The sequence below is a fragment of the Pinus tabuliformis genome, chromosome 6 (assembly GCF_031772625.1).
Source record: "Pinus tabuliformis cultivar Carrire ecotype Pingquan chromosome 6, CPIR1, whole genome shotgun sequence".
Classification (NCBI taxonomy): Eukaryota; Viridiplantae; Streptophyta; class Pinopsida; order Pinales; family Pinaceae; genus Pinus; species Pinus tabuliformis.
In genome coordinates, this window is record NC_142292.1 from 1,578,581,201 (window position 1) to 1,578,594,058 (window position 12,858).

A 12,858-nucleotide genomic window follows, 5' to 3' on the forward strand; every position below is an offset into this window, starting at 1 on the left:
AAGGAGCAGCAAAGGCAAAAGATGGACGTCTCAAAAATCAAGTGCTTTCGGTGTGGTGAATTTGGTCACTACGCTACACAGTGTCTTCTCAAGAAGAAGGACAAGGACAAGAAGCATGATCTGAAGGCTGCATCCACAAAGATCGAGGAGGAGGAGTTTTCCATGGTTGCCCAAATAGCTCCAGGGGAGAGGTGGGGTGATCTAGTACTGTAGTTCGAAAAAATTGCAGATGGGCAGGATCCCTAAGGAGTGCACCTCTCAAATCAAAACCTTGCTACGGGAGCCTAGATCAGAAGTAGCAAGATGGACCAGTGTCGGTGCAGAGGAGTGTCGGAGTGACAGTTGCAGTGGCTAGAGTGCCAAAAACTAAGCAGTGTAGAACAGATTTGGCAGCAGCGCAGTTGTCACAGAGAAGAGTCAACAGCGGCGCAGTGGCTTTAGTGCCAACGCAAAGATTAGCAGTAGTCAGAACTCCAGCAACAGATGCATCATGTTGAACACCTGTTCAGTAATTTTGGATGCTTTTCCGTTGTTGATGTAGTAGCAACAATAGTTGGAGAAGGTTGCAGTGCAAATGCAGTGTTGGCAGTGGCAGTGCCAACAGCAGCACAGATGCAGAACTTATGAGGGTTGAAATACAAATGCAGTGTTGATAGTGGTAGGGTCAGCAGCAGTACAGATGCAACATTTGCGCAGTAGTTGGTGGGCAGCGTTGTCAAACATCAATAGCACAGAGGGAGATATTACAGAGAAGGGTGATGCTTCAGTAGGTTGCATTACTAGAGCACACTCCTCGCTAAGAGGGAGTGTTGATTTATGTTAGCATCGGATATGCTCTAAGCCTCAAATTTTCAGGGAGGCTAGGACACATGTATTCCACAATACCCATAAATCATTTTGGGAAATTCCACCCCGAGACAGTTTTATTAAAATAATTAATTATTTTTAATGGATGCCTAAGTCTAAACTTAAGAAATTAAAATAATTAAAGGGTATTAATCAAACTGAGGGTGAAACTTCTAGAAGAAGACGAGGATCAAGCCAAAATGATCTAAGCCATTGATTAAAATCTAATATGGGTCATTGGTTCTCAACGAGAAGACTATAAGAGGAGTCTTGATGGGCATTTGGAAAACATATCCGAGAGAGATCAAGAGATCTGATTTCTCAGAGAGGGCAGCGCAGCAGTTGCTAGAGAATCGATTGAGGAGGATTTTTGCAATGAGGGGCAAGAATAGTTCCGATTGGAGAGTTTCCTGATCTGGGAATACATCACAGAGGAGGTGAAGAGAGATCCAGAAGAGGCAGCGCAGAGGCCACGCTGGGCAACGTAAGGCCAAGCAAAGGCAGCGCAGAGCTTCAGAGGGAGTTCGAATTTCAGCTAGGAGAGACGAGTTTCAGTGCAGGAAGTCGGGATGTGAGACCGAAAGGCCTGAGGTTCAAATCTCCAGCCAGCAAGAGATCCAAGAAGAGGTGACGCAAATCCCCAGAGAGGTTGATGCAGAATTGCGTAGGCTGATGCAGTAGCTGTGCAAAACCAGCGTGGGGCCAGCCATCCAGGGCTTGGATTAGTGTCGGATTGCCAGTGATAGTGAGGTATTTCTCACTAATCGTCTGCTAGTCAGATTCTCTGTATTGGATAGCCAACAAGGCATCCAAAGAGTGTATTCAGAAAACTACTACTTAATAATACAAACCCTCAGTTGTTGCACCGGTTTTCCCACATTTCGTTTTTCCGGGGACATTTGTCCAAAAATAATAGTGTCATGTGTTTTGTATTTCTTTCTTGCTTGGTTTCTTGTTTCCGCATTTAATTTAATTGGTGAAAGATGCAGTGTATTAGTTTCGGTATTTGTTGTAGGATGGACTAAATAATTTGTTCAGTAATTAACAAATAGAATAAACTTAATCAGTTGCTGCAGTAGAAATTTGGGCTTTCCAAATTTTCACACTGCATTCATTTGATATATCTGTAATATGCTAAGTTAATGATTTGCCAGGTGCTAGATTCGCAGGAAAATTAACAGGGCTAACGAGGTGGGTAAAACTCAGGCTAGATTTTTGTTAACGCACTTTTATTTAAACTTGCTAATATTTTAAATTTTAACATATGGCTCATGCCTTTTCCTTTCCTTTTGCTACACCAACCTCTTAGGGAAAAGTTTGCAAGCCCTTACTCAAGGATGAGGAAAATAGGGAACCAATGCCGGTGATAGATAAAAATCAACCCAAAGATGGGATGTCGATATAAGGGAAAGTGCAAGGTGTTAAGTATGAATTACAATGGACATGCAACATCAATTAGAGCCTCCTATTTGTGCCCCTCCTAGATAGTGAGAAAAAGGACTCAAGGGAGGTCACACTAGACTTGCTGTAAGTGATAACCACCAAGGTGAAGCAAGGGAGCAAGTGTATAGTCAAAAGTGGTCTATCATCCAATTCAACCTGTAAATTGTAATCCATACTAGAATGCCCTAAACATAACATGAAAGCACTTGAATACAAAAATGGTTAATGTACCTCACATTTGATGACCTACCTTCATCGGATGAACAGGCTAGATGAAGAAAGCATTGACTGGATAGTGGATGAGAGGGATATAAGCTAGCTATATGTGGATCATGATAGGGCTGCTGGCTGGCAAGCCGAAATATTAATAGAAACATTTTCTCCTAGGGATCACCCGCATGGGTGGGTAGCAGTCCTTATCATAGTATCTCTAATAAGCTCTTAGTGCAGCTTTAATACTTTATGGAGTAGATTCTATCACAAAAGAGCCATTACTACACATGATCCACCAGTGTGGAAAGGAAAGGTCAACTTTTGATACTTTATTGATCATCTGCATTAAAGCGAATGAATAAGCAACAAGAGGGGCTTTAATCCTAACAAAATTATTCAGACATTTACAATATGCTATCCAAAATAACATAAAATTTTCCCTTTATACATTGACAATTTGAGTGCCTTACTACTGATATAAAAATTTACTGCATAACCATTCAAACATCAAATCAAGGCATATATTTCCAGAAATATAATGTCAATTATTCATGGTGAGCAAATAATTTGACTCTTCTCAGGTCAATTTATGGTTCTTTTATGTACTACTAATGAATAAATTTCTGCATACCTGCAAGATCTACTTATAGGTGTGTCCTCTATATTGAATTCTGCAACAACACCTCCGCCTCCTTGCACAATAGGTGCAAAGCCTGCTGCCGGCTAAGGAAACCAAAACAGTAAACAGTAAAATAGCAATTAATCATGAGGAACTTAAGGAATAATACTTGAGTAATAATCGGAAACAAGATGCGGTTAAAAGAAAAGCTTAATACAGATGAACCATTACTGCAACAAAACAATTGTTATATATGAAATCTAACTGAGGAAATATCAAGATGATTTTTTCTGTACCTGCACAACTGCAGACGTGCCTACCACAAGCAAAAGGTCACACTCAATCAAAGCATTTTTTGCTCGATCTAGAACAGTTGGATCAAGGCGTTCACCAAACCAAACGACATGTGGTCTTAATAACCCATTACACTTCCGACAATGTGGAAGCTCTGCTACAGGAATCTGGGCATCCTTTGTGTGTTCATCTGGAGCACCCTGCAGAAGTATATACCTTGGGTCATAGACTTGCACAAGTACAATCGCTCCTATACAAGGAAAGAATCTTGTATTACCTTTAGATCACACAATCTTATATTCTAAAGTATTTGAATAAACAACCTAGCCCAAAACATATTTCCTCAACCAAAACAAAATAGAGAGTAAGAAACTATGAAATGTATCTTCTAAACAGTCATTTCTGACAGCAAAGTCACCTAAGAAAACAACAGACGCTGACTAAGAACACTCCAACCTCTCAAGCTCTGGTATTTGTTTAAAAAAGACAGATTTTCACATGTACAATTTTTAGCATAGAAAAGCTGCACAATTTTGCCTCTAGCACCACCATATTTCTCATTCCAACCTCTGAAGAGACCATGCCCAAATCCAACCCAGGAGAAGAGTAATAATGACAAGGGACAACATAAACAAAAGTCATCTTAGCCTCTAAATTATGAAAAATGTATCCATGCCCCTTTTGCATCTTCCACTAAGCAGAAGAAAAGGATGAACAATATATCAATGTTGCACGACTCGTACTCGTATAAGACTCGTCACGGCATTGACTCGTCGACTCGTATAAGACTCGTCACGGCATTGACTCGTCGACTCGTATAAGACTCGGGAACGACCCTTATAAGACTTGTCAAAATACAAAAAAACGTTAAAATATGGTAAATTTTAAGCATAAAAGGGACTAGGGATTACATTCACAGTGATGAAACTAGGTCGAAGGGACTAGAGATTACATTCACAGTGATGAAACTAGGTCGAAGGGACTAGAGATTACATTCACAGTGATGAAACTAGGTCAAAGGGACTAGAGATTACATTCTTCGCCACTAAAGATGAAACTAGGTCAAAGGGACTAGAGATTACATTCTTCAAAACAAGCACATACAAGGGGCCCTGCAGAAGTAAAAATAAGATAAGGGGCTACCACCAAAACCACCACAACAGGAAATGAAATAAGTTCATAAACCGTCAAACTTCACCAAGCAGGAGAAAGATAAAGCAATGATGAATTTTAGAGAGAAGATGTTGATACTAGATATGGGACATTAAACCTAGTTCAAAGGAGAAAGGTTAGATTGACACTTATCTACAAAACTCAAGAGGGACTTTGAGAAAAATGTATGAAAGCTGTACAGAAATTGAAATTTGATTAACATCCACAAATGACCAAAATAGGTTAACATGCATCAACAACTATAAAAGGAATGCAAGAATGCATAATGCATCTACCAGAAAAGAGCACAGTAAAAGACAACTCTACTCTAAATCTAAATCAAACTCATGTGTAACAGAGTGCTAGCAAATAGGACGTGTGACCCCAAGAATGCAAGCTTAAAGGTCATTCAATTGAGTGATGGGTATGGCCAAAATTGCACCATAATAGAAAAGCATGTACACCCACCTCTAAAACTATTTTGAGTCAAAGGATCATTCCTGATCCCTCACTTTATTTTGGAGCATAACTGACATTTAGCAAGCATGTAACTTTCTTCTAAAGAGGTAATTTCCTTTCCAAGAAGGTGGTGGTGCAAAGAAATAAAGCCCATTGGTTGGTAGATACAAGTGCATTACTATACAAATCTTAAAAGAATTATAATGGAAAGAAATTGAAGATCTTTGGTCAGAATTCAGGAGGGTTTCAAGGACTATGGACATGGATGGCACATACAAGGTGAATAACTATATGCTTTTAGAACAGATGCACAGTAAAGTCACCCAGTCAATCAACCATGGAGACCTTGATTCACAAGGGTAGAGCTGCAAAGAAGCCATTGGTAGTGGTTGGATGTGTACCTCAAGGAAGTAAAGATTTGAAAGAGCTAGATGGTACAAGTCTAATTGGAGTGCAATAGATAGATCACCTCATTTCCAAAAAAGAAAAAAAATCAAAAAACTGAACATTTTGTGCCTTTTGAGGCTCGATGAGTTCTATACGGGTCCGATACGGGTCCTATAGAATACCCGTGGGTCTTATACAGGTAGACGGGTTCTATAAGATACCCGCCGAGTCCGGGTCTTAAACGCGGGTTCTATGCGAGTGACTCGGCTCGGTATAGAACCAGCTAGACCCACGGGTACTCGCGGGTCTAAGACGGGTCATGCTTCAATGCAATATATATGTAGGAGCATCCAACTTAAAGGGAGATGATGAGCCTGAAGGCAACTCCATTTAGAGTCTTCAAGAATATAGAAATGATCCCCCACAATGTCATGGATTTGAGTCAGCCAACCCCTAAGTAACAAGAATACTCTTTGCTTCATGATTTTCATTATATAGCTGTGATAATTTTCTCGCAAAATTGAGGCAAAAGTGGGATCTACATCATACCACTGTTTCCATTCTTCATAAGCAGAGCATATCAAGGATGTGCAATACACAAACCAGAGGGCAGCTATGAATGTCGGCTGCTTCGTTAGAGCTGCCCTCCTTGTACTTAAATACCAAGTGGAATTATTTTAGGTAAGATGCCCATTTAACGTGTTGTTGTTCTTGCAATTTAGATTGGGAACGTGACAAAGATAAGTGCATGATGATACATGTATAAGATAGTTTCCTTACCAAGGATGTAATGGCACCATTGTTATAATGCCTGGACCAATGCACAAAACACATTGTCATAGATACCATGTAAGAACTGTGCTAATGGAATACTGAGAGTCGTCAGTCTTAATCTCAAATGGAAGTTGGAGATTCAACAGTTAGAGAACAGGTTCTGAACATAGGGCGTTCTTGAGTTGTATAAAGCTGTGTTGTGCTGCTGGGTCCAACTGAAGGTCCTGATTGGATAACTGATGCCAGATGGAGAAGGCATGCAATACAAGAGAAATGTTTAATAAATTTTCTGTAGTTTAGACCTCCCAGGAAATTCTTCAGATATGTTGCAGAGGTGGGAATGGGCCCATAGGAGGGGAGCCTAGATAGGAGTTGTATGTTTGCCCAAAGTAGGAATTCTTTATCTTCACCTCCAAATTATGCGTATGTAGTAGATTTAGAGTGATACACACATGTTTGATGTGTTCTTGAAGATGAGTATGTCATTTAAATATTCCACAAATAAACTTGCCAATATGTGGATGGAACACACCATTAATTAGTCACATATATGTGGTTGGGGCATTAGCGAGCCCAAAGCGCAGTGTTACTTGCTCATATGCACATTGCAAGAAATGGGGACCACATTGCCCAAAGGACATGGACAGCAAGAAAAAATTTCGGAATATCAAAAGTCTAGAAGGGCATTTGTGCCCCTTTCTCTCTTCTCTCTCTCTCTCTCTCTACTCTCAAATGCCGCACCCCTACGGGGGCATGGTAATAAATGATGCTCACAGGATGAACTTATGTAACAGGCGTAGGCGACTTGGGACCCAGTTATTAAGTGAGCCCACTCTATAGTGTTTTTCTCATTTGACCAATTACTTTCACTCTTCATCGATAAATAATTAGTCGAGATTTTTCACTCACATACCTCCAAAGCTGGAATGTGGCTTAATAATTGTGCCATGGGTCCGTCCTAATGTCTAGGGTCAATGTATACTACCATGCTAGGTCATATTAGAGTCTCACGGAATTTGACTTAGTTTTTCTAGGATTTTTTAATTAATTAAAATTTCCCGCGGGACAGGGTTTTTAATTAATTTCATATGTAATGTTGTAAATAAGTGGCTCTAGGAGATGGTGGTGGCATGTAATAGCTCGAAATTCATGCTCATAACACCAACATTATTCTCAGACCAACTTTGGGGGTCGAAAAATGACTCTCCCCTTGAAACCCCACTTTCTCTAATGTGAGAGGCAAAAAGGACAAAAAAAAAATACAAAAAATTAATAAGTGGTAGACACATTAAATATGTTTCCAAGTCAAAAGGTCAAAGGAAAATGATATGGCATCAAAGTGAAGTCAAAGTGTGAGTTAGAAGGCGAATTTGGCAGCCACTTCATCACCAAGTCATAAGTCTTAATGAGGCCAAGTTTGACTACCTATTGGAAGGCCCGAGCGGTCTACTCAACAGGCCAAGCATCCTCTTGTTTCCTCATGGATTTTGCCAGCAGATTCGTTGCATATTTGTTTGAGTTTCAGTGGAGTGTTGTGTGGGACTTAGCTCACCTTAACCCCTCTCCCCCATACACTTGTCCACTGTCAGCCAAAGGAGAGTATGTTGCCAATCCTCTAACAACTATATGCAGATCCTACCAAAAGCAATATGCAATAGCATATGGACACTATAACGAACAAAGTTCGTCTACTCAAAGGAATGCTTTGATACCAATGTAACGAACAAAGTTCGTACTTCACAATAATCTTAAGAATACTTTGAAGACAAGGACATCCATTGTAGGATAAGTAATTTATATATATAACTATTTGAATACAGTGAGATGATGAGATTACAACTAAGAGTCCTCTATATATATATATATATATATATATATATATATACATACCCGGGAAAGTACCCTTTCACGAATGGTTATGTCTTTAGAGACATGCTTCTTCATTACTAACTAACTAAATATTAGTTAATTAATTATTATTTATTATTATTATATTTATATTTGCATTTATTATTTTTATATGAATTATATTCATAACATTGCCCCTCTCCTCAAAAAGCTTTGCCCCCAAAGCTTACAAATGAAAGGGCTAGATCTCTTTTCCCGTTTCGAATATATTCTTGGCTCAATACTTTCATCTTCATTGATACAAGACGATATGATCCTTTGAGTGATAAATAAAATTGTCAAACTGAGAATGGATCTGACCATCCTAGATTAATCTTTTGTGGAATCTTCTGGTCACTGGAAATTTGTAATGAATTGTTATCATAGGACTAGATTATGCAAACTTTACTATTCCTTGGAACATAAATATGTTGCTTCCATTCTGAATGGTTCAAATATGTAGACTGACTTAATTGTCTGCTCTTGTGATTCAGATGTTGATAAGGAGTTCTTCTGGTTGGACTTTCCCTTATCTTGTGTGTGGCAGTTTCCTGATTTACTTTAGGTACTGTTGATGTTGAGTTGGCTACTGAATCATCACTTAGAATTTCCATTGTTTGAACTGCAACATCTGAATATGTTTCAACGTCTATTGGTTTCTCATCTTCTTGAATTGTGATATTTACTGGATTGGAGTTCGTATCTTTTCCTTAAACTTGGACCGAAGACTTCGACACTTCCTTCGTGATAAATTCTTCTAATTTGTGTTCAATGATTTCTTATCATTTTCAAGTTTCTTAATTTGAGTGAGTAGACTCTAATTATGATTTTTGAGACGTAAGAGTTCCTCATTTTCTTAGTCAACTTTATTTTGGCATTCAAGCTTCTCGTCTTTTAAACACTTGATTTGTTCTAATAATTTTTTGTTAAAGTCCTTTAAGCGTAAATTTTCCTCTTCTTTCTCTGATAGACTTTCGTTGAATTTCTTGTCAAAACTTTCTTTTTCTTGTTCTAACTTGTGCTTCTTAGTTTTACACTTTTTGACTTGTGCAAGTAATTTCTGGATATGATCTTTTAAACGAAAATTTTCTTCGTTTTTATTGGATATGGCCTCCTCAAACTCTTTTTGCTTCTCCGATATTGAGTTTTGATTCATTTGAAGTATCAATTTCGTAACATCTTTAAAGTCTTCTGATGAGGACATTATCGATTTTGACTTCATTGTCATGTCTCGAAATGTGATCATCTTTCCCTTATAAGAAAACATCAAAAAAAATTCTCTATGTTTAACATGAATGCACCCAATTCTCTAAACCAAGGTTGACCAAGAATTATGTCAACCTCTATGTCATACATTTTTACAACACGAAATTGAGATATGTACTCATAATGACCTATTGTTATTTGTAAATCATTAATTTCATTTTTTTTACTGGCCAAACGCCTAATGATAAATGGAGAATCTCCCAAACTATGTAGTGAAATGCTTCAATAGAGACGACAACAACGTCGACAAAGATTTGATGGCCAAAAGCCAGATCAGCGTAGTTCTTTGTGCAACATTGAAGCAGCCAAAGGATTGAACAGCTCTGATACCAATGTAACGAACAAAGTTCGTACTTCACAATACTTCGAAGACAAGGACATCCATTGTAGGATAAGTAATATATATATATATATATATATAGATATAGATATATATATATATATATATATATATATAGATATAGATATATATATATATATATATATATATATATATATATATAGTTGAATACAAGTGCGATGATGAGATTACGACTGAGAGTCCTATATATATACCCAGGCAAGTACCCTTTCACGAATGGTTGTCTTTAGAGACATGCCTCTTCATTACTAATTAACTAACTATTAGTTAATTAATTATTATTTATTATTATTATATTCATATTTGCATTTATTATTTTTATATGAATTATATTCATAATAGACACATATTTGCACATAGATTTAATTGGGATTTCACTTGGAGTTTGCAGCAGTTAATCAAGGGATGTGTTCCCCTAATACTCCAGTACTTTCACACATGGTAGCTCCCATCTACATGCTTAGCCAGCAAGGTGATCCACGATGCCAGCACTCAGCCAGTCTAACCCTGTGCAAGCTTTGTTTAGATGCCACATACAACATGCTACAGCCAGCCCTTTCTCTACTTGTGATGCGACTTCCTCATTGGGATTATCATCAGTTTGCCACTTGTTCATCAATCTTTGCATTGGGATTCTCTCAAGAAATTGTACAAATAAGCCTCTTGGGCCCATTGTCTTCCATGGTTGGAAGCTCTAGGCTTGGTTACACTCTTATCATATTGTTTTTGCTCATGATACTAAAATAAAGTTTTTGGAGGTTCCATCTTGGCTTGGTTTTGGTGATTCTTCTCTTAGTCTAAGGTATATCCATGTTGATTTGAATTGTCATATTGCTTTCCTTCTAGTAGATTGAGGCCCAAATAAGGGTAGAATCACCGAAGGGAGGGATAGACAAGTATGTGTTATGAAAATTTCTAAACTGAAATTCTACTGCAGCAACTGATTTATTTCACCTCCTTATTATTCACAATAACTTATTTACGAAATCCCTTCAGCAAATACTAAAATAAATTCTATTGCAGTTATCACACAATTACCTAGAGAAAAATACATGCACAAGAACCAATCACATCGACACAGTTGTTTTTGGACAATTGTCCTCGAAAAAAACCGGTGCAGAAGATGAGGGTTTTATTAATCTTCAGCAGCAATTGCTTTTACAAGGAATGATTTTACAGAGAAACTAAAAGAAAACACTTGAGACTTTTCCTTTGAGAATTTCTGACACTTTGGAGACCCTGCTGCCACTCCTGCGTCACCTTTGCGTCACTCAGTGTGGCTCTATGTGGCTCTGCGTCAGCCTGCGTCCCTCTGTGTCAACCTGCGCGAGGGCTACATCTCTCCTCTGGACTGCGTTTCTCTGCGTTGTCTCCCACTGTCACTATGTCACCTCCTCCTCAGTCATTGTCTGTTTTTGATGCCCTCCTCTTCCTCCACCTTGCAACTCTCCCTTTGAAATCAATCTCCTTTACTTGAGAATCGATTTTCCTTGAGATACTGAGTATCTGCCGGTGTGTCTCCAAATGATCCTCAAGTCTTCTCTTCTACTTTTCCTGTTGATAAATCAACGGCCGAGATTAAGTCTCTAATCAACAGCGAAGATTAAAACAGACTTGATCCTCGTCTCTTAGAAGCTTCTCACCCTTATCTTTATTAATACCCATTAATATCTTTATTTTCCTAAGTTTAGACTTAGGAACCCATTAAAAATATTATTATTTTAATAACTCCTCATCCGGGTGAATTTCTCAAAACGATTTCTGGGACTTGGAGATCTCATGTGCCTTAGCCTCTCCTCCAAATTTCAAGGCTAGAGGACATCCGATGCTACCAAAAATCAACACTCCCTCTTAGCGAGGAATGTGCTCTAGCAATGATTCACCATAGAAGCATCACACTGATCCTCCACATCGGTCCTCTTTTACTAATACTTAGCTTGTTGCCCCACATCCACTGCATTGCTGCTTCCTGTACAGCTGCCCATGACACTGCCACTGCCACTGCTGCATCTGTACTGCAGCTCCCTCTCAACATGCTACATCATGCTGCCCATAGCACTGCCACTACAAACTGTTGCACTAGAACTCCTGACACTTATCCATTTCTACTACTGAAACAGATTCTTTACCATCCCAATCTTCTCCTTGAATAAACAAACTGTGTTCTTCCTACAGCCTTGGTGAGGATGTCTGCCACCTGTTCTCCTGTAGGAGTGTACCTCAACTGTACTTCTCCTCGTTGGACACAGTCTTTGACAAAGTGACACCTGATATCAATGTGCTTCAATCAATCATGAAAAAATGGATTCTCAAAGAGCTTGATGCAACTCTGATTATCACACATGATCTTGGTTGCTTCCATCCTTCTCCTGAATAGATTCACAAGCAATTTCCTGAGCCATATGGCTTCGCACGAAGTTGTGCTAGGTGCCATATATTCTGCTTCAACTGAGCTCAGAGCCACGAATTTCTGTTTCCTACTACACTAGGAGGTCATTCCTAATCCAATGTTGAAACAGTACCCAGTTGTACCTTTCCGATCTACTGAACTTCCAACCCAATCTATGTCAATGCACCCACTCAGCCTGATGTCATTGCTTCAGGTGTATAATAGTCCATGCTCGATTGTCCTTGTATATACCTGAGAACATGTTTGGCTGCTGCCCAGTGCACCCTCTTAAGTTCCACCATGAACTGACTAAGGGTGTTGACAGCGTAACAAATGTCTAGCCTAGTATTGACCAGATACATCAAGGACCCTATGAGCTTCCTGTACAAGGTGGGATCAACGTCTTTATCTACTAATGCATCAATCTTCTTCCAGTTGGTTATCATTGGATTAGCTATAGGTCTACACTCCTGCATCTTGAATCTCTTCAAGATCTCTGTAACATACCTCCCTTGTCCAAGGAAGATCTCACCCTTCTACTGCCAAACTTCCAACCCCATGAAATAATGCATCGGTCCCAAATCCTTCATGTCGAATTCTGTGGCTAGGTTCTTCTTGCAGTCTTTGATAAGCCTGGAGGAACCGGTCAAGAAAAGATCATCCACATATGACACTAGGATTAGAGGTTCATTCTCTATGACAAAATAGTAGAGATTAGGGTCTGCGTCACTCTTGACAAACCCCATCTTTTGTAAGTAGTTATCAATT

The 12,858-nt window shown here is 38.9% G+C and overlaps 1 protein-coding gene across 5 annotated transcripts in view; it reads right to left on the reverse strand.

The window, feature by feature from the left end:
- LOC149264838 (uncharacterized) overlaps window positions 1–12,858 on the reverse strand; it is a 398,689-nt gene that overhangs the window by 155,759 nt on the left and 230,072 nt on the right. For all 5 annotated transcript variants that reach the window (XM_089428907.1, XM_089428922.1, XM_089428916.1 and 2 more), the window contains 2 exons: window positions 3,418–3,615; window positions 3,134–3,225 (listed from right to left, as the gene is read on the reverse strand). In XM_089428907.1, the coding sequence (XP_089285033.1) occupies window positions 3,134–3,225; window positions 3,418–3,615 (290 nt within the window). The remainder of the gene's footprint in view (window positions 1–3,133; window positions 3,226–3,417; window positions 3,616–12,858) is intronic.